The sequence below is a fragment of the Oncorhynchus mykiss genome, chromosome 7 (genome assembly GCF_057628025.1).
Source record: "Oncorhynchus mykiss isolate SJ-2025 chromosome 7, ASM5762802v1, whole genome shotgun sequence".
In the NCBI taxonomy this organism is placed as follows: Eukaryota; Metazoa; Chordata; class Actinopteri; order Salmoniformes; family Salmonidae; genus Oncorhynchus; species Oncorhynchus mykiss.
Window position 1 is genome coordinate 3,742,699 of NC_143028.1, and position 20,480 is coordinate 3,763,178.

The 20,480-nt window shown below is 46.2% G+C and overlaps 1 protein-coding gene across 1 annotated transcript; it reads right to left on the minus strand.

The window, feature by feature from the left end:
- Positions 1-14,884: 14,884 nt before the first annotated feature.
- Positions 14,885-17,289, minus strand: LOC118963339 (cyclin-dependent kinase 5 activator 1-like). The gene is made up of 2 exons (XM_090242276.1): positions 16,178-17,289; positions 14,885-16,098 (listed from the first exon to the last, which is right to left on the minus strand). Exons 1-2 carry the CDS (start codon positions 16,598-16,600, stop codon positions 15,556-15,558), a joined length of 966 nt encoding a protein of 321 aa, XP_090098402.1. The 5' UTR covers positions 16,601-17,289; the 3' UTR covers positions 14,885-15,555.
- Between the last annotated feature and the right edge of the window lie 3,191 nt (positions 17,290-20,480).

The following is a 20,480-nucleotide window of genomic DNA, read 5'->3' on the forward strand; positions in this document are numbered from 1 at the left end:
CGTGGTAAGAAGTGGACCAAAGCGCAGCGTGGTAAGAAGTGGACCAAAGCGCAGCGTGGTAAGAAGTGGACCAAAGCGCAGCGTGGTAAGAAGTGGACCAAAGCGCAGCGTGGTAAGAGGTGGACCAAAGCGCAGCGTGGTAAGAGGTGGACCAAAGCGCAGCGTGGTAAGAAGTGGACCAAAGCGCAGCGTGGTAAGAAGTGGACCAAAGCGCAGCGTGGTAAGAAGTGGACCAAAGCGCAGCGTGGTAAGAAGTGGACTAAAGCGCAGCGTGGTAAGAAGTGGACCAAAGCGCAGCGTGGTAAGAAGTGGACCAAAGCGCAGCGTGGTAAGAAGTGGACCAAAGCGCAGCGTGGTAAGAAGTGGACCAAAGCGCAGCGTGGTAAGAAGTGGACCAAAGCGCAGCGTGGTAAGAAGTGGACCAAAGCGCAGCGTGGTAAGAAGTGGACCAAAGCGCAGCGTGGTAAGAAGTGGACCAAAGTGCAGCGTGGTAAGAAGTGGACCAAAGCGCAGCGTGGTAAGAAGTGGACCAAAGCGCAGCGTGGTAAGAAGTGGACCAAAGCGCAGCGTGGTAAGAAGTGGACCAAAGTGCAGCGTGGTAAGAAGTGGACCAAAGTGCAGCGTGGTAAGAAGTGGACCAAAGCGCAGCGTGGTAAGAAGTGGACCAAAGCGCAGCGTGGTAAGAAGTGGACCAAAGTGCAGCGTGGTAAGAAGTGGACCAAAGTGCAGCGTGGTAAGAAGTGGACCAAAGTGCAGCGTGGTAAGAAGTGGACCAAAGCGCAGCGTGGTAAGAAGTGGACCAAAGCGCAGCGTGGTAAGAAGTGGACCAAAGCGCAGCGTGGTAAGAAGTGGACCAAAGTGCAGCGTGGTAAGAAGTGGACCAAAGCGCAGCGTGGTAAGAAGTGGACCAAAGCGCAGCGTGGTAAGAAGTGGACCAAAGCGCAGCGTGGTAAGAAGTGGACCAAAGCGCAGCGTGGTAAGAAGTGGACCAAAGCGCAGCGTGGTAAGAAGTGGACCAAAGTGCAGCGTGGTAAGAAGTGGACCAAAGCGCAGCGTGGTAAGAAGTGGACCAAAGTGCAGCGTGGTAGGAAGTGGACCAAAGCGCAGCGTGGTAAGAAGTGGACCAAAGTGCAGCGTGGTAAGAAGTGGACCAAAGCGCAGCGTGGTAAGAAGTGGACCAAAGCGCAGCGTGGTAAGAAGTGGACCAAAGTGCAGCGTGGTAAGAAGTGGACCAAAGCGCAGCGTGGTAAGAAGTGGACCAAAGCGCAGCGTGGTAAGAAGTGGACCAAAGCGCAGCGTGGTAAGAAGTGGACCAAAGCGCAGCGTGGTAAGAAGTGGACCAAAGCGCAGCGTGGTAAGAAGTGGACCAAAGCGCAGCGTGGTAAGAAGTGGACCAAAGCGCAGCGTGGTAAGAAGTGGACCAAAGCGCAGCGTGGTAAGAAGTGGACCAAAGCGCAGCGTGGTAGGCGTTCATGATATTTCAATAGAACTGAACACTGAATAACAAAAACAACAAAGAGAACGAACAAAACTGAAACAGTTCTGTCTGGTGCAGACATAAAACAGAAAACAACTACCCACAAAACACAGGTGGGAAAAGGCTACCTAAGTATGGTTCTCAATCAGAAACAACGATAAACAGCTGCCTCTGATTGAGAACCACACCTGGCCAAACACACAGAAATAGAAAACATAGAATGCCCACCCCAACTCATGCCCTGACCAAACCAAAATAGAGACATAAAAAGGATCTCTATGGTCAGGGCGTGACAAGAAGCCACTTCTGCGTTGTCTTGGCTGTGTGCTAAGGGTCATTGTCCTTTTGGAAGGTGAACCTTCGCCCCAGTCTGAGGTCCTGAGCGCTCTGGAGCAGGTTTTCATCAAGGATCTCTGTACTTTTCTCTGTTCATCTTTGCCTCGATCCTGACTAGTCTCCCAGTCCCTGCCGCTGAAAAACATCCCCACAGCATGATGCTGCCACCACCATGCTTCACCGTAGGGATGGTGCCAGGTTTCCTCCATACATGACTCTTGGCATTCAAGCCAAAGAGTTCAATCGTGATTTCATCAGACCAGATAATCTTGTTTCTCAGGGTCTGAGAGTCATTTAGATGCCTTTTGGCAAACTCCAAGCGGGCTGTCATGCGCCTTTTACTGAGGAGTGTTTTGGCCACTCCACCATTAAGGCTTGTTCTTGATTGTTCTTGGGGACCTTTAATGCTTCAGAATGTTTTGGTACCCTTCCCCAGATCTGTGCCTTGACAGAATCCTGTCTCGGTGTTCTACGGACAATTCCTTCGACTTCATGGCTTGGTTTTTGCTGTGACGTGCACTGTCAACTGTGGGATCTTATATAGACAGGTGTGTGCCTTTCCAAATCGTGCCTTTCCAAATCATGCCCAATCAATTAAATTGACCACAGGTTGACTCCAATCAAGTTGTAGAAACATCTCAAGGACGATCAATAGAAACAGGATGCACCTGAGCTAAATTTCTTACATTAATACAGACAGGATTCCACAGAATTTGTGCAATAATACAGACAGGATTCCACCTGATTTCTCCGTTAGCACACATGACCACTTCACAGTGTGTGTGTGTGTGTGTGTGTGTGTGTGTGTGTGTGTGTGTGTGTGTGTGTGTGTGTTGTGTGTATGTGTGTATGTGTGTGGGTGTGTGTGGGTGTGTGTATGTGTGTATGTGTGTGTGTGTGTGTGTGTGTGTGTGTGTGTGTGTGTGTGTGTGTGTGTGTGTGTGTGTGTGTGTATGTGTATGTGTATGTGTGTATGTGTATGTGTGTGTGTGTGTGTGGGTGTGTGTGGGTGTGTGTGTTAATGCCAGCATGTCCTTCTGGGTGTTAGTAGATCATCGGGTATGATCCTGCCCTTATAAGGTAGTTTAACCCATAGGGGTGATAGCAGCACCTATGCAGGTATAGAAAGGAACGGTAGCACTTTACTTAATACCCACTGTCACAACATCTGACATAACTTGTCATAACACTGTCATGACCCATATATTTACACATGTTGTGATATATGTTGTGTTATGTTATAGCTGGTTATGGCACCTACATAAGTGTCAAAACCCACATTTATTCAAATTAGGTTTTTTTCCTGCCAAGAAGTTTCCTTTCGTTTGAAAATGTGTTTCTTAAATCCTTTGTTGTTGTTGTTATGAATTCTTTACAGTCATGTTTTTTTAAATCATATTTTAAATCATTTGTAGAAAATACACTTTATGATACTGTCATGAAGCATTATGACCATCATAATCATATCAGCCAGATAGGCCTATCACGTACATGCTCTCATATCAGCCAGATAGGCCTATCACGTACATGCTCTCATATCAGCCAGATAGACCTATCACGTACATGCTCTCATATCAGCCAGATAGACCTATCACGTACATGCTCTCATATCAGCCAGATAGACCTATCACGTACATGCTCTTATATCAGCCAGATAGACCTATCACGTACATGCTCTCATATCAGCCAGATAGACCTATCACGTACATGCTCTCATATCAGCCAGATAGACCTATCACGTACATGCTCTCATATCAGCCAGATAGACCTATCACGTACATGCTCTCATATCAGCCAGATAGACCTATCACGTACATGCTCTCATATCAGCCAGATAGGCCTATCACGTACATGCTCTTATATCAGCCAGATAGGCCTATCACGTACATGCTCTCATATCAGCCAGATAGGCCTATCACGTACATGCTCTCATATCAGCCAGATAGGCCTATCACGTACATGCTCTCATATCAGCCAGATAGACCTATCACGTACATGCTCTTATATCAGCCAGATAGGCCTATCACGTACATGCTCTCATATCAGCCAGATAGACCTATCACGTACATGCTCTTATATCAGCCAGATAGGCCTATCACGTACATGCTCTCATATCAGCCAGATAGGCCTATCACGTACATGCTCTCATATCAGCCAGATAGGCCTATCACGTACATGCTCTCATATCAGCCAGATAGACCTATCACGTACATGCTCTCATATCAGCCAGATAGACCTATCACGTACATGCTCTCATATCAGCCAGATAGACCTATCACGTACATGCTCTTATATCAGCCAGATAGACCTATCACGTACATGCTCTCATATCAGCCAGATAGACCTATCACGTACATGCTCTTATATCAGCCAGATAGACCTATCACGTACATGCTCTCATATCAGCCAGATAGACCTATCACGTACATGCTCTCATATCAGCCAGATAGGCCTATCACGTACATGCTCTCATATCAGTCATCAGTCAAAATGAGGGTGTCTTGTCCTGCTCCTGAAATCTGCTCCTACATTCATCCCAGTCATCAGTCAAAATGAGGGTGTCTTGTCCTGCTCCTGAAATCTGCTCCTACATTCATCCCAGTCATCAGTCAAAATTAGGGTGTCTTGTCCTGCTCCTGAAATCTTCTCCTACATTCATCCCAGTCATCAGTCAAAATGAGGGTGTCTTGTCCTGCTCCTGAAATCTGCTCCTACATTCATCCCAGTCATCAGTCAAAATGAGGGTGTCTTGTCCTGCTCCTGAAATCTGCTCCTACATTCATCCCAGTCATCAGTCAAAATGAGGGTGTCTTGTCCTGCTCCTGAAATCTGCTCCTACATTCATCCCAGTCATCAGTCAAAATGAGGGTGTCTTGTCCTGCTCCTGAAATCTGCTCCTACATTCATCCCAGTCATCAGTCAAAATGAGGGTGTCTTGTCCTGCTCCTGAAATCTGCTCCTACATTCATCCCAGTCATCAGTCAAAATGAGGGTGTCTTGTCCTGCTCCTGAAATCTGCTCCTACATTCATCCCAGTCATCAGCAGCAGATCATTGGGGCAGGTGGTCAATAAAACCTACAATTATATGACATAAATACACTGTTCACACATAGGCTATGGTGTAATGGAATCTGTTCCCTTGTGTGGGAAAACATTCCATAGAGGGTAGGGCCTAGGGGTTGTTTCTGGACGGGGACATAGAGGGTAGGGCCTAGGGGTTGTTTCTGGACGGGGCCATAGAGGGTGGGGCCTAGGGGTTGTTTCTGGACAGGGCCATAGAGGGTAGGGCCTAGGGGTTGTTTCTTGACAGGACCATAAAGGGTAGGGCCTAGGGGTTGTTTCTGGATGGGGCCATAGAGGGTAGGGACTAGGGGTTGTTTCTGGACAGGGCCATAGAGGGTAGGGCCTAGGGGTTGTTTCTGGACAGGGCCATAGAGGGTAGGGGCTAGGGGTTGTTTCTGGACAGGGCCATAGAGGGTAGGGCCTAGGGGTTGTTTCTGGACAGGGCCATAGAGGGTAGGGCCTAGGGGTTGTTTCTGGACAGGGCCATAGAGGGTAGGGCCTAGGGGTTGTTTCTGGACAGGGCCATAGTAGTAAGATCTGGGGTGGTATTCATGAAGCCTCTCAGGTTAAATGCTGGTCCATTCATTATAACCTAAAAAGTCAAACTGATCCTAGATCAGTACTCATACACTGGGACACTGGGACACTTAATGAATATGAGACTTAAGTTCTGACCACCACATGGGGGAGCTAGAGTCCATTAAATAAAGTCAGGCTCTGTACCAATACTTACAGATGCATCCTTCCTTCCTTCCTAGAGGTAATCACTGATTGGTAGGTAGATAAGTGAGTGGGAAGAGGGAAGGAAGGAAGGAAAGAAAGAAGCGATGTCAGTCAGGCGCGAGGGGCGGCTCACCCAGGCTTTGTACAAAGATTGGTGTGAGTTACTTCCCTACTGTATAGTAATCATCATATATATAAACTCCCCTATGCATTTATTTGGACAGTGAAGCTAAAACTTTACATTTATCTTTATACTCCAGCATTTTGGATTTTATTTGAGGTAACAGCACAGAATGTCACCTTTTATTTGAGAGTATTGCATACATATCTGTTTACTATTTAAATATGTATGTACTTTATGTATCTAGTCCCCCCATTTGGAGGTGTCAAAAGTGTTTGGACAAATTCACTTATCGTGTAAATTGAGTCAACAGTTTAGTATTTGGTCCCATATTCCTACCACACAATGACTACATCAAGCTTGTGACTCTACAAACTTGTTGGATGCATTTGCTGTTTGTTTTGGTAGTGTTTTGGATGATGTGTTTTGTGTTAGGCCGTCATTGTAAATAAGAAATTGTTCTTAACTGACTTGCCTAGATAAAGGTTCAATAAAAAATGTAAAAATGATGTATCTAGTCTCCCCATTTGAATGTGTCATAAGTATTTGGACACATTTAACTTATACTTTATTAAATATAATCAAAAGGTTAGTATTTGTTCCCATATTCCGAGCATGCAGTTACTACATCATGCTGTGACTCGACATTTGGATGCATTTGCGTTTCGGATTATGGTGTGTCCAGTAGAAATGAACGGTACATAATGTATTGTGCTATTCTTTATTATAAATAAGAATAGAATATACTTCTAAACAATTCTACATTCATGTGGATGCTATCATGATTACATATAATCATGAATGAATAGTGAATAATGATGAGTGAGAAAGTTACAGCTGCACAATGATCATGCCCCCAAAACATACTCTCACCATTACCAATAACGGGAGTTTTTTTGGGGGGGGGTATGATATTCATGCCTCATTATTCACGATTTATTCATGATTATCCATAGTCATGGGAGACGTGTTCAGAAACATATTCTATTCTTATTTATAATAAAAGTGACTCCAAAATGACACCATACATTATTTACCATTTATTTCTACTGGGCACAACATATTTTATTTAACCTTTATTTAACTAGGCAAGTCAGTTAAGAACAAATTCTTATTTACAGTGACGGCCTACACCGGCCAAACCCGGACGACGCTGGGCCAATTGTGCGCCACCCTAAGGGACTCCCAATCACGGCCGGATGTGATACAGCCTGGATTCAAACCAGGGACTGTATTGAAGCCTCTTGCACTGAGATGCAGTGCCTTAGACCGCTGCGCCACTCGGGAGCCCATAAAATGCATTCCCAGCATTCATGGGGGAGTGTATGACATGATTAGGTTTGGCCTGCTATATTCAAATACCTTTGAAAAGCTTCCTTCCAAACTGGGGAAAACACTATGTAAAACAATTCTGAGCCCTTAATTCACACCTCCCTGAGGCGTATAGTAAGTTCAACATCTTTCCATCCTCTTCCCTCTGTTTCCAGCTGATCAACCTTATCAGCTCTATCCGTTAAAGAGCAACTGCCTACGAGGGTATGAAAAAAGGCTTTTGTCTAGAGGAGATGGAGCTTTTGTCAAAATTGACTTTTTGAAGCAGGTTTAAGAGAATTTAAGCAGCAGATTAGGAAGTAACGTAGCAGGTTAGGATAATTAGGTTAAGGGAAGGGTTAGCTTAAAAGCCCCCCAAAAACAATCTACTTTTGACGGCAAATTTGACAAAAGGTGTACCATGAAAAAGTGACGTTTGTATACGAAGCTCTTCAGACAGTAACGGAAGACCCAAAATGGAGTAGAACTACCCTCCACCTCTCGCCGCGCCCCTCTCGGATCCTGGCCAATTCCATCGCGAGGGAGTGTGTAAATTGCCCGTAGGCACAGATCTAGGTTCAGTTTACCCTCCCCCAAATCCCAAACTCAACCAAAAACTGGCCTTAGATCGGCGTCTAGGGTTCATATAGTCCTGCAGCAGGTGTGTCCGGGAAGAGTCAAACCCCCAACCCTTCTCATGTTCTCGGTGTTACACCACCTATAAATCCAGGACACTGGCTCGAGCAGGGTCTGAAGGCTATACCCACCCTTGAGAGAGAGGACGTCACGGTTCTGACCAACAAGGCATCTGCATCTCCAGCTGTGCACCTTCAATGCAGGCAAGTGAGTCTTATAGGATAGGCTATATATGTTGCCCAAAAGTTTTATTTTCACAATCTGCTTTATGAAATTCCTTTATGCAAAATAAAATGATCTGCTGCTTCGAATAAACAACTTTTGGTCAGCATCAACTCAACTTGATTTGATTTATTTTAGGCTACCGGTACATCACCAACTCAATAACTCCGTCTCTGGACTTTCCCATGGAGTCTATTCTGTCTGTGTTTGCCTAAATGTTTCCCTCTCGAGAAGGTGAGCACCATTCCAAATGGAGAGAGATCTGCACCTGCCTCACGCTGAGCCACGCGCACAATACATGATGAAGATGACGTTTTGTTCGTTCGGCTCGCGTTAAGCAGGTGCAGGAAAACTGCGTGAAAACAAAGCAGACGGGAAAAGGGATAAAGTTCAAATAAATGTGAATATAATTTGAAAAGGCGCTATAAACATATAAATCCATCGACCACTCATTAGAGATTAGCCGGCTCTACAATATTCCCGTAGGGACAAGTAATTGGATCAGAGCCCAGTTTTGAGCAGATAGGCTACCAACGCAGGCATAGAGGCCTGTATAGCTGTCGCATAGACATACAAAGAAAAACTCTGAAATTACGTTTTCTACTTTTTTCTTTGTGTTGAGCAGGTGGGCACTATCTGCATGGAAGCGGAGTTCTAATGGCCGTTTCGTGCCTGTTCATTATTTAGTAAATATTGACATTGAATTTTCTCTCGTGGGCAGAGAGAATAGGACCGGGGACGTATGCTACCACGGAGATCCAAGTCCCTTCCAACAGTATGGTTGAAATGGCACGGTAATCGTAGGGTAGTCTGATGGAGGAATCGGTTAAACATTAACGGGCCGTGCGTGCGGCCTGGCGGACACAGCGGAGAGCTCTCCAACCGGACCAAATGTCTGACAACGAACTACGTTTAATAAAGTCTAATAAAATGTATTTAAATTAAGATGAATAATAGGCCTATAATGACACACACACACACACACACACACACACACACACACACACACACACACAGGTCAAGAGGGTCTTGGTGGAGCTTGCGTGGTGACTTGCTGCCTGAGGGGTGTGTGCTTTTAACAGACAGTCAAATGTGTCACAAATTAAACATGCAAACACCCTGGGAGTTCCTGATTGTCAAATAGATTGTGTTCCATGTTTCTGATTGGCCCTTAAATGAGATAGAAAGGAGATAAGAGAAACCCTGAGGCTTTAGGCCTACACTCTGTCTCTCTGTCTCACTCTCTTGGTCTCTGTCTCTCTGTCTCTGTCTCTGTCTCTCTGTCTCACTCTCTTGGTCTGTCTCTCTGTCTCTGTCTCTGTCTCTTCTCTCTCTCTGTCTCTCTCTCTGTCTCTCTGTCTCTGTCTCTCTCTCTCTGTCTCTGTTTCTCTGTCTCACTCTCTTGGTCTCTGTCTCTCTCTCTATCTTTGTCTTTGTCTCGGTCTCTCGCTCTCTCTCTCTTTCATCTCTCACACACACACCGTCTGTCTGAGTTTGGGTGGCAGGAGTCTGTTTTTCACATTTGCTCTTTAGGAAGATTAGTTTCCAGGCTAACATGTGGTTGCTTGGTAACGGCAAGTCATTTCCACCTCTGCTCACTATTCAAACAGCCCGACCTTACAGGGGAGCAGAACAACACTCACACAACGCTGAAACAACACTCACACAACGCTGAAACACTCAAATGTCAGAAAACAACTTCACTCAAAATGATAACAACACTGTGTGTGTGTGTGTATGTTTGTGTGTGTGTTTGTGAGTGTGTGTTTGGTGTGTGTCAGGACAACACTCACACAATGCTGAAACGCTCAAACAACATAAAACAACTTTACTCAAAATGATAACAACACTGTGTGTGTGTGTGTGTGTGTGTGTGTGTGTGTGTGTGTGTGTGGTGTGTCAGGACAACACTCACACAACGCTGAAACAGTCAAACAACATAAAACAACTTCACTCAAAATGATAACAACACTGTGTGTGTGTGTGTGCCCAGATGTTATCAGGTCAGGTCATGCAAATGATGCATTTGCCAGTGAAATGGGACTAACTGCTATAGAGGGTGAAGGACTGAAGGTTTAAAGTGTTGAGGGAGTAGTTAAATAGTTATGTTAGTTAATGTCACACACACACACACTGTGACTCCTTTTAGGACCACTAGGTGGAGGCATCAGCTCATAGATACCGAGCACTTAGCATTCCATGACAAATATTCAAATTCTTACCAGAAGTGGAACCTTTGTTGCCAACATGGCAGCCTTTATAATGACAGTAGGCATGAATGAAACAAAGTTTTCCAAACTCTGTGAAGGCCCATCGCTATGCTACATACAGTATGTGTTTTCTATGAGTCTGGGGCCCATATTTATAAAGCTGCTCACAGGCACAGTGCAGTCAAAAATGTGATTTCCTGTGTTTTATATATATTTCCACACTAGGAGGTTGGAATAATACTGTGAAATTGTGAACATTTTGATAATTCCCTTTTAGTGTAAGAGCTGTTTGAAAAGACCTCCTGAAATCGCAGCCCGTTGTGGTGGGATGGAGTTTCAGCCAGCCTGGTGACCCAGGCGGTGATTTAGTTAATAGACCAATAAGAAAGAGAGTTCTAAACCTTTCTGCCAATAACAGCTAGTTTTCAGTTCCCCCCCCCCCACCACTCAGACCAATCCCATAGCTTGAAAAACTGCTCTTTGCTAAGAAACTATTTTAGTTTATTTTTGGCCATTTTAATTGAGAACAATCACAGGAAGGTACTTCATTTTTACCCAGATATGATTTGATATTGAGATTAAAACAGCTGCATTGGACCTTTAAAGAAGGAGTGCTGATCTAGGATGAGTTTTGCCTTATTAGATCATATTGAATCCACTGATCCTGGATTAGCACTTCTACTCTGAGATAGTTTGTGAATAAGGCCTCGGACCTCTTCTCAGAAGAACACCTGCTTTTTTTCACATTCTGTTAACTCAAACCCAAATAATGTTGTTGACTCATCCTATACTCGTATTTGTGGCCAAAGCATAAATTGGAGGGGGAAAAAACACTTTAAAAATCCCACCTCAAACATGTATCTCAAACAGACTGGTTTAAAAAGTGCTTGCTATTTACACATAGAGGATGATGTGGAGGATGAGCTGGCCAATCAGTGGTCTACTTGCGTGAATATTTTTACAGTTTTTTTGGATTGCTTACACACTAAAATTAAAAGTAGTACACTATTAGCAAAACCTTACACTCAAGAAGCAAAACATCAGCCCATATTTGCACAACTATAAGCACATTGTCAACCTCACACTTGTTGCAAAACTCTACACACAGTGATTTGCAAAACACTAAACACACTTAACATACATTACACACAAAAATATATCATGAAGTCACGTCCTTGCAATACCAAAGCACTGACTCTCAAATTACCACACTGTCCAAACAATTGGTTCAACACAGTATTCACGTGTGCAAACACTCGTTTGCTTAATTGTAGACACACCAATCAGGTGTATAAGCACTATAAAAAGCAGCAGGTGAGTTCATCGGTCTTCAAGCACAATGGAAAGAGTCAGAGAAAGAGTAAGACGAGGAGGAGGAGGAGGAGGAGGACGACGACGAGGAGGACGAGGAGAATGAGGAGAATGAGGAGGACGACGAGGAGAACGAGGAGGACGAGGAGAACGAGGACGAGAACGAGGAGGAGGAGGAAGGGGAGGAAGAGGAAGACAAGAAGGTGCCACGCAACACTGGTTGACCACGTTGTCAACCACGGCCTGACGCTGAGGGAAATTGGACTGCGCGTACAGCCAAATCTAAGCCGATATACGTATAAAACGTATTCAAATGAAGCAAATTTATCGAGTGCCTTTTGAGCGCAATTCCGAAAGGGAGAAACGACTGCGGCATGGTTATGCAGAGGTATGTATTCACTTTAGCAGTGTGATCTTGCATACTGTCTCATAATATTTTACTGTACTGTAATATGTATACTAGATCTACACTGAACTACACAATTTTGCCTGACACTGTTTTTCTGAGAGTTTTACGAATGGATGGAGAGGAGATCCAGCATGAGTACATTTACGTAGATGAGGCTGGGTTCAACCTGACGAGAACACGAAGGAGGGGAAGAAGCATCAATGGCCACAGGGCTATAGTCAATGTCCCAGGGCAAAGTGGGGGTAATATAACACACTGTGCAGCCATTACACAGAATGGGGTCCTCCAAAGTCATGCCTATATGGACCCTTACAACACAGCACTCATACTTACATTCTTGGACCAATTGCACAACATAACAGCAGCAAATCAAGTCGATCATATGCAATACATTGTTGTCTGGGACAATGTGTCTTTCCACCGCTCTGCTCTGGTTCAGATCTGGTTTCAGCAACATCCACATTTCACCGTCCTATATCTTCCACCATACTCTCCATTCCTCAACCCTATAGAAGATTTTTTCTCGGCATGGCGGTGGAAGGTATATGATCTCCGTTCCAGGCTGAGGTACCCCTCATCCAAGCCATGGAGGAGGGCTGTGACCAGATGGAGGTAGCTTCAATGCAAGGATGGATTCGTCATTCAAGACGTTTCTTTCCAAGGTGTCTTGCTAATGACAACATTGCCTGCGATGTTGATGAACTTCTCTGGCCAGATCCAGCTAGGCGAAGAGACAATGTCTAGTTATTTTTTATTTTATTTTTTTGAACTTACAATATGTAAAGTGACGTTTGGTTACAGTATTATGAATCTCCATGTCAACATTTTGGGCGTGTTGAGAAATAAATGTTTTTCTTCAGTCTGCAACATTGGTCTTTTGTAGTGCTTGGTGAATTTACATTATATTTGTACTTTGTTGATAGTAGCCTACTCTAATCATAGGGAAGTAGAAGTGCTAAAAGTGTTTTAGGTTTATCACAGCAGAGTGTAACTCGTGTCAACAGAGCATAGTAATGTGAAACGTGTGTGTTTCATATGGTAACAAAGTGTGGTTTTTAAAAAGAAGTGTATAGTTTTTACAAGAGTGTTTAATTTTGCAAAGGATCTGTGGTGTTTTGCTATTTGGGTGTGTGGTTGTGCTAATTGTGTGTAGTGTTTTGAAAACACGGGCCCTGTTTTGAAAATCGTGCTTAAGCAATCAAAAAAAACTGTAATGGCCGGTGTATGTCCACACCGTCCTGCTGTTGGGGTAAACCCACACCATTCCTACACAGAAAAACGTATTTTTAGCATACTTAATTACCATTTTTTAGGAAGGAAAGCTATTTCACTCATATTGTCATTAATTCTAGGTCATATTTCATAGAAATCTAGAAACACTGGATAATTACTCTTTCTCTTTTAGCCCTATGCTCTGTTATTGTAAGGAGGCATCTGTGATACATTGTAAGACATTGTAACAATACAAGTATTATACCTTAGAGTGTGTGTGTGTGTGTGTATGTGTGTGTATATAAGCCTACATTATGAGCAGATGAGATGTGTTCATCTTTGCCATAAGTCACCTCTGTGGTAGGCTAATAATTTAATATTGATTCTCTCCTCTCTCTTTCCTTCTCTCTGCAACCTGCTGCCTCCGCGGCGTCTCCATGGTAACCCGTGTTCCGTAAGCTGTTGCTGATGGTGTGAAGTTGCATAACCGGTTTTCCCCCTTAATCGACACAAACAGTAGCCTGCATCACGTCAAAGAAACGGATTCTTTTTTTTGCACCTTTGGAGATTAAATAAAGGCCTATCCCAGCCGCCCAACAAAATGACTGGGAATAAAATAGGCCAAATGAAGAAGCGTGCCTCTTTGGGAGATGAGGAGTAGCCTATGTATAGGCTAATAAATCCAAACCATTAGCATTATTTTAAAACATATTTGTTGTAGCCTGATCAGGAAACAGATGATATGAGTTTGAGGAGGTTTAGAGAACACGAGTTTTGTATCTTTTCTATCGTTTTGCTTCATGGCCATGTGAGCTGGTGTAAAGTCTCTCTCTGTCGCTCTCTCTTTCTCCCTCCTCTCTCTGTATGTCTTTCTTATCCCCATTGCTGTCTCGGTTGTTGCCTTGGAGACGGAACGGGAATGCAGCAGCGGCTGGGAGAGAAAATGTTGAATTCCACCTTCCCCCGGCTCGCGACTCCGCAGTATCTCCCCTCCTCTCTTCTCCTTCTTCACAGCGCCACTTCTATCAGACTGCAGCAAAACTCATCCAATCACCTGCTCGGAAAACTGCACCACGTGTTCCGTCTTCCTTTATTCACAAATGTTTAGCTTTGCGCTCGAGCTGATGAGTCATCATAGAATGGCAACACACACGCACAGATGGAGATAGTGATGAGGAGGAGAAGAAGGAGGTGGTGTTGATGATAATGGAGATTATGACGATGATAAAAAAGATGACAAGGGTGAAGATGAGATCACTGTTAAACTCCAGTAGGCTACATTATCACACTCCCATGTAGCGAGGTTTCAGCACCACTCGATTTCAGAACCATGGACAGCGACAGTAAGAAGGCCTTGCATTTATCCAAGGGCCGCCTGCCGCTGAGATCACTACTCCAGTTTTTCTTTCTATAAAAAGCCCACCAATAAACCTTGATTTTGTCAATTGAGCAATATGTCTATAGAGGTTCTAAATCTGAGTATGGACGCAGTGTTGACCTGAATGGCTTGATGGTCTATCTCATCTGAACTTTGATTGACTCGTTTTTGACCTATAGCCTCGTTGACCAGGACCTTAACACAGCTGGGGACATTATGTGCCCACGGACATCAGTACCAGCCCAGCTGTTGCATGTTGCTTCACCGTAGAAGACTATTATTGGCTAGCCTTTTGGGGTTTCCAGAGTCGTAGGCTTATAATCAGTCATAGAGATGGTGTTGCTCTGGGTCTAGTAAAACTAAAGCTGTCCATAAAGTGTACACCTCTGATTATTACATACAGGGCTAACTTTCAGCGTTCTTGATCACATTAATCACAAGGCAATTCAATTAAACATTGCTGGGAGGCACGGGGACCGTTTGTAACGATTTATACTTGTATTTTTGAATGTACAATATATAAAACAGAACGTTTTATAATACCATAGTAACAGTTGCCACATGTTAACGGTAAAGAATCCCGTTGGTTTGAAGTGGTAAAATAGTACATTCAACGTTCAGAGGGGGTGGGGGGCAGGCTGCGTCTCTCGCGCCACTGAGTCCAGTCCCTTGGAGAGCACGGTGTCGTTCCCCTCTTATGAAACGAATATATAAATTTTCCCCAAAACACTGACGCGCTATAAGCTATCACTTTAGTCCACCGTATAATAGCCTATCCATTTCTCAAAAGCCACAATAACGATACAATCAGAATACTTTTTATACAGCATGCAGTAAAGTTAACTATAGCTATCTCTTTCCGCCCAAAGTCCCGTGTAGTGTCCGTTAGATTCCCCGAGCTTTGACTGAACACATGACACGACAGTTCGGTAACGGGGCGAGGTGAAGCTAGGCGTGTGACTGATTCCTCCTGATTCCAGACTCAGGTTCCCGATCAAATCCCCGTCGTGTGTTAGTCCGGTTCACCACCAAGCGTATACATTCAATCCCCGCTCAAACAACCGGCGGGTGTGTGGCTGGTGTCCGCGACCGTATCCTAAACCAAATCCCCCTCCCCCTCCCTCTCTCCTCCCCTCATCCAGTTCTTAACGATCCAACTCGCTTATCCGTTTCCCGTCTTTCTCCTTCTCCTTCTCCTTCTTCTCCTTCCCATTCTCCTTCTCCTTCTCCTTCTCCCTTGACCCTCCCTCGTTCTTCAGGTCCTGGAACACCTCTGTAAAATAGTGCGGGTCTGCGTTTATCCTCAGCATTGGCCCGCTCATCCGGTCAATGAGACCAAGGGCCCGCTCCCAGAAGGCCTCCCGGCTGGACTCCACCAGGAACGGCTTGAGCGGGTAGGAGATCTCGTTGCCCATGTAGGAGTAGGCCAGGTACAGGCAGGTGAGGAAGGTCGCCTGCAGCTCGTATTCAGACACCGTGTCTTCCTCCACGGCCTCTCGGCAGAGCAAGTAGACGAAGACCAGGTTAGCCGGGGTGATGAAGCCCTGGTCCTGCCAGCCCTGCACTAACAGAGCCCGGTCCACGTTACGGAACCACAGGATGACCTCATTGGCCGTGAGCTCTTTGAGCTTGAAGCAGCGGCGGCAGAGAAAGTCAGAGAGACACCTCAGGAGCTCGCCGGTGGAAGCCTAGAGGACGAACAACACAAACAGTTAGACACACACACACACACACACACACACACACACACACACACACGTTACCCACCTGCACCACCACCCTCCGAGGGGAGATGAATAAGCGTCCATTCTGGGTCTGCCGCCGGGTCTGGTCCGGTACTGTAGGAACAGGCACAGGAATTGGCCCGGGTTTGGGCCCTGTCGGTTTTCGGTCGAGTATTCCGTTGGACGGTTGTGATTTCTTGATGTTGTCGGTGTTGAGCTGGTCCACCAAGGGATCGGATTTGGCCTGGCTGGCGTCGGGTTTGGGATTCACCTTTTTGGCATTCTTCTTCTTGGCCGATGCGGCGACCAGCCTCTTCCACGTCAGAGCATGGAGCAGCACCGAGTGGCGCTTCTTTAGGCTCTTCTCCTGTTGTTTCCCGCCGGTCGCAAGGTCCGGTTTCTCGTCCACACACACACCGCCCGCTGCCTTCCTTGACCTCGGCGACAGAGACAGAACAGTACCCATGTCTGCAGCGCGCAGCGCCTTCCAACACACGGAGCTTCCCGAGCTTTGTGTCCCAGTCCGTATCGATGGGGTGTTCGAATAGTTTAATTAAAGTTCACACACACAGCTACATTGACGGTTTGACCGCGGAGAGTCCAGAGATGTCCAGAGGTGTGTGATACTCGGTGATTCCAGCAATATGCGCTAGATTCACTCACACATTTCTCTCTCTCTCTCTTTCTCTCTCGCGCTCTCTCTCTCTCTCTGACTCTATCTCTATTGAACACACAGTCGTCCCCTCTCTCTCTCTCTCTCTCTCTCTCTCTCTCTCTCTCTCTCTCTCCTCTCTCTATCACACACACGTTCACGAATCACGATCACACACACGCTGTGCCACTCCTTCTGTCGCAGCGCAGCGCGCGGCACTCAGCTCTTGGAACGGACAGAGGCCGGTAACTGCAGGTGCGCGAGAGATGCTGCCGGTTTTACAGCTCCAAATATCCAACCAGAGAGGATGGTGCTTAGATTGACAGGTTATTCGACCAATGTGTGTACGTGCGTGCGTGCGTGCGTGCGTGCGTGCGTGCGTGCGTGCGTGTGTGATGCCCTCCATATCTCCAGCTTGTTGAGTGTTAAAACAGGCTGCAGTTGTTCATGGGGGAGAGAGAAAGAGTGAGAAAGAGAAAGAGATAAGAAGGTGAGAAGGACTCACAGGAGGAAGAGTGAGGGAAGGAGGGTGAGAGATGAGCGGCAGATGGAGAGAGGGGGAAGGAGGGTGAGAGATGAGAGGCAGATGGAGAGAGAGGGGAGGAGGGTGAGAGATGAGAGGCAGATGGAGAGAGAGGGAAGGAAAGTGAGAGATGAGAGGCAGATGGCGAGAGAGGGAAGGAGGGTGAGAGATGAGGCAGATGGAGAGAGAGGGAAGGAGGGGGAGAGATGAGAGGCAGATGGAGAGAGAGGGAAGGAGGGTGAGAGATGAGGCAGATGGAGAGAGAGGGAAGGAGGGGGAGAGATGAGAGGCAGACGGAGAGAGAGGGGAGGACGGGGAGAGATGAGAGGCAGATGGAGAGAGAGGGAAGGACGGTGAGAGATGAGAGGCAGATGGAGAGAGAGGGAAGGAGGGTGAGAGATGAGAGGCAGATGGAGAGAGAGGGAAGGAGGGAGAGATGAGAGGCAGATGGAGAGAGAGGGAAGGAGGGGGAGAGAAGAGAGGCAGATGGAGAGAGGCAGATAGGTGAGAGGGAAGGAGGGGGAGAGGAAAGGAGGATAGGGAAAAGGAGGATGGGGAGAGGAAGATAGGGGTGAGGAGGATAGGAAGAGGAGGATAGGAAGAGGATGATAGGGAGAGGAGGATAGGGAGAGGAGGATAGGAAGAGGAGGATAGGAAGAGGAGGATAGGGGTGAGGGAGATAGGAAGAGGAGGATAGGGGTGAGGAAGATAGGAAGAGGAGGATAGGAAGAGGAGGATAGGAAGAGGAGGATGGGGTGAGGATGATAGGAAAATTAGGATAGGGAAAGGAGGATAGGGGTGAGGAGGATAGAGAAGAAGAGGATAGGTGTGAGGAGGATAGAGAAGAGGAGGATAGGGGTGAGGAGGATAGGGAAGAGGATGATAGGAAGAGGAGGATAGGAAGAGGAGGATAGGTGTGAGGAGGATAGGGAGAGGAGGATAGGAAGAGGATGATAGGGAGAGGAGGATAGGGAGAGGAGGATAGGAAGAGGAGGATAGGGAGAGGAGGATAGGAAGAGGAGGATAGGGAAGAGGAGGATAGGAAGAGGAGGACAGGAAGAGGAGGATAGGTGTGAGGAGGATAGGGAGAGGAGGATAGGAAGAGGATGATAGGGAGAGGAGGATAGGAAGAAGAGGATAGGAAGAGGAGGACAGGAAGAGGAGGACAGGAAGAGGAGGATAGGAAGAGGAGGATAGGGAAGAGGATGATAGGGGAGAGGGGATAGGAAGAGGAGGATAGGGAGAGGAGGATAGGAAGAGGAGGATAGGGAAGAGGAGGATAGGAAGAGGAGGACAGGAAGAGGAGGATAGGTGTGAGGAGGATAGGGAGAGGAGGATAGGAAGAGGATGATAGGGAGAGGAGGATAGGAAGAAGAGGATAGGAAGAGGAGGACAGGAAGAGGAGGACAGGAAGAGGAGGATAGGAAGAGGAGGATAGGGAAGAGGATGATAGGGGAGAGGGGGATAGGAAGAGGATGATAGGGAGAGGAGGATAGGAAGAGGAGGATAGGAAGAGGAGGATAGGAAGAGGAGGACAGGAAGAGGAGGATAGGGAGAGGAGGATAGGAAGAGGAGGATAGGGAGAGGAGGATAGGGAGAGGAGGATAGGGAAGAGGAGGATAGGGAGAGGAGGATAGGTGTGAGGAGGATAGGGAGAGGAGGATAGGAAGAGGATGATAGGGAGAGGAGGATAGGAAGAGGAGGATAGGAAGAGGAGGACAGGAAGAGGAGGATAGAGAAGAGGTGGAAATGGTAGATGAGAGGAAGGGAAAAATTGTCTGGTGGTGGACATAACTGCTTCTATCTCCTTTCTCCTTCAACCCTCCCTCCCTCCCTCCCTCCCTCCCTCCCTCCCTCCCTCCCTCCCTCCCTCCCTCCTGTCACACTCCATTCTCTCCTCCCCGCCATCTCTGTTTGCTCATTACCCATCCATCCATCCATTCTCACTCCCTCACCCTTCTCCTCCTCCCTCTTTCTTTTTCCTCCCCTCTCCCTCATTTGTGTTCAACTGGTTCTACCCTTCTGCCCAGGTGTTAATTTGTTCACTTCCGTTGGTGTAGTTAAAAGGACTGGTAAAAGAGACATGGTGGGAACTCCCTCTAGTCTGGCCCATGTTTACATCAATCCAATACTTTGAACCGGGAAGGGCTGCACACTTCGGAGAAAACGGTGGAGATTTGGGACTGAGGGAGAGAGGTGTGTTAGCTGTGAGAGCCAATCGAATGCTTTTAAATGTGTAGGCAGGGACTCACACTTCTGGGAGAAAATTGGAGATTTGGGATGCAGAGAGGCGTGTGAGCTGTGAGAGCCAACCAGAGGCAACCCTCCCTCCACAGAGCAGAGCGCTGCATCACGACACCACCTCCTACTGCATAGCTTTATGGCCAATGCAGACTTTATGGGACTTTCATCATAATTTTGCTCTTTCCAAATACTCACCTAGCTAACAGGGTGGCCATTTATGGCAGCAGGCTCATGCATGGTATTGCACTTCCATTGCTAAACAAAAATCAAATTCTCACTGACAAAATCAGGTAGATGTAATACACGTGTTGTCCACAAGAGGTCCTGCGCACACCGTGATGGTGAATGCCCCCATCTGTTCAGATATCAGTCAGAAACGGGGACAAAGGCGGCTTAGCAGGCGTGGATTCAGGATGATATGACACTACAGGCCCTGAATACATGTTTCTGCTGACTTTTTCATTTGCAAACGAGATGTTGGGGATTTGTAGCCTACTGACCACATCGTTTGTAATTAAAAGGAAGGCCTATATTTTTTATGTATTGTATCTATGTATTTTCAATTTTATTATGAATAAAACTGTTTTGATACTTGCAGGTCTAGTAGGTCGTACTATAAGGTCTTGCTATACGCATATCTTGGCCATAGCCATGCATCTGACCCCAAAATAACTCAATACCAACGCCACTATACGACATAAAGCCTAATTATGAATTAATCCACTAATTTAATTTGTCTATGAAAGCCAGTATTTAAGTAGGCTAAACATGTGTAGTGGCAATAGTAGGCTTAGACTGCCTGTAAAAATAACAGCCTAAACCAGAAAGGTAGAATATGGGTGAGAAATCAGCAGGCCCATTATAGGCCAATAGGACAGGCCTATTCATAGAAATGGACCTAATAAAGGAGGGGTCAGAAGTCTGGAC

Bases quoted from the DNA above. Each gene is read 5' to 3' on its own strand.
- LOC118963339 (XM_090242276.1), bottom strand. From the start codon at position 16,600: ATGGGTACTGTTCTGTCTCTGTCGCCGAGGTCAAGGAAGGCAGCGGGC. The intron at 16,099-16,177 runs GTGGGTAACGTG...TTCGTCCTCTAG, and splicing joins CTCGGAGGGTGGTGGTGCAG to GCTTCCACCGGCGAGCTCCT.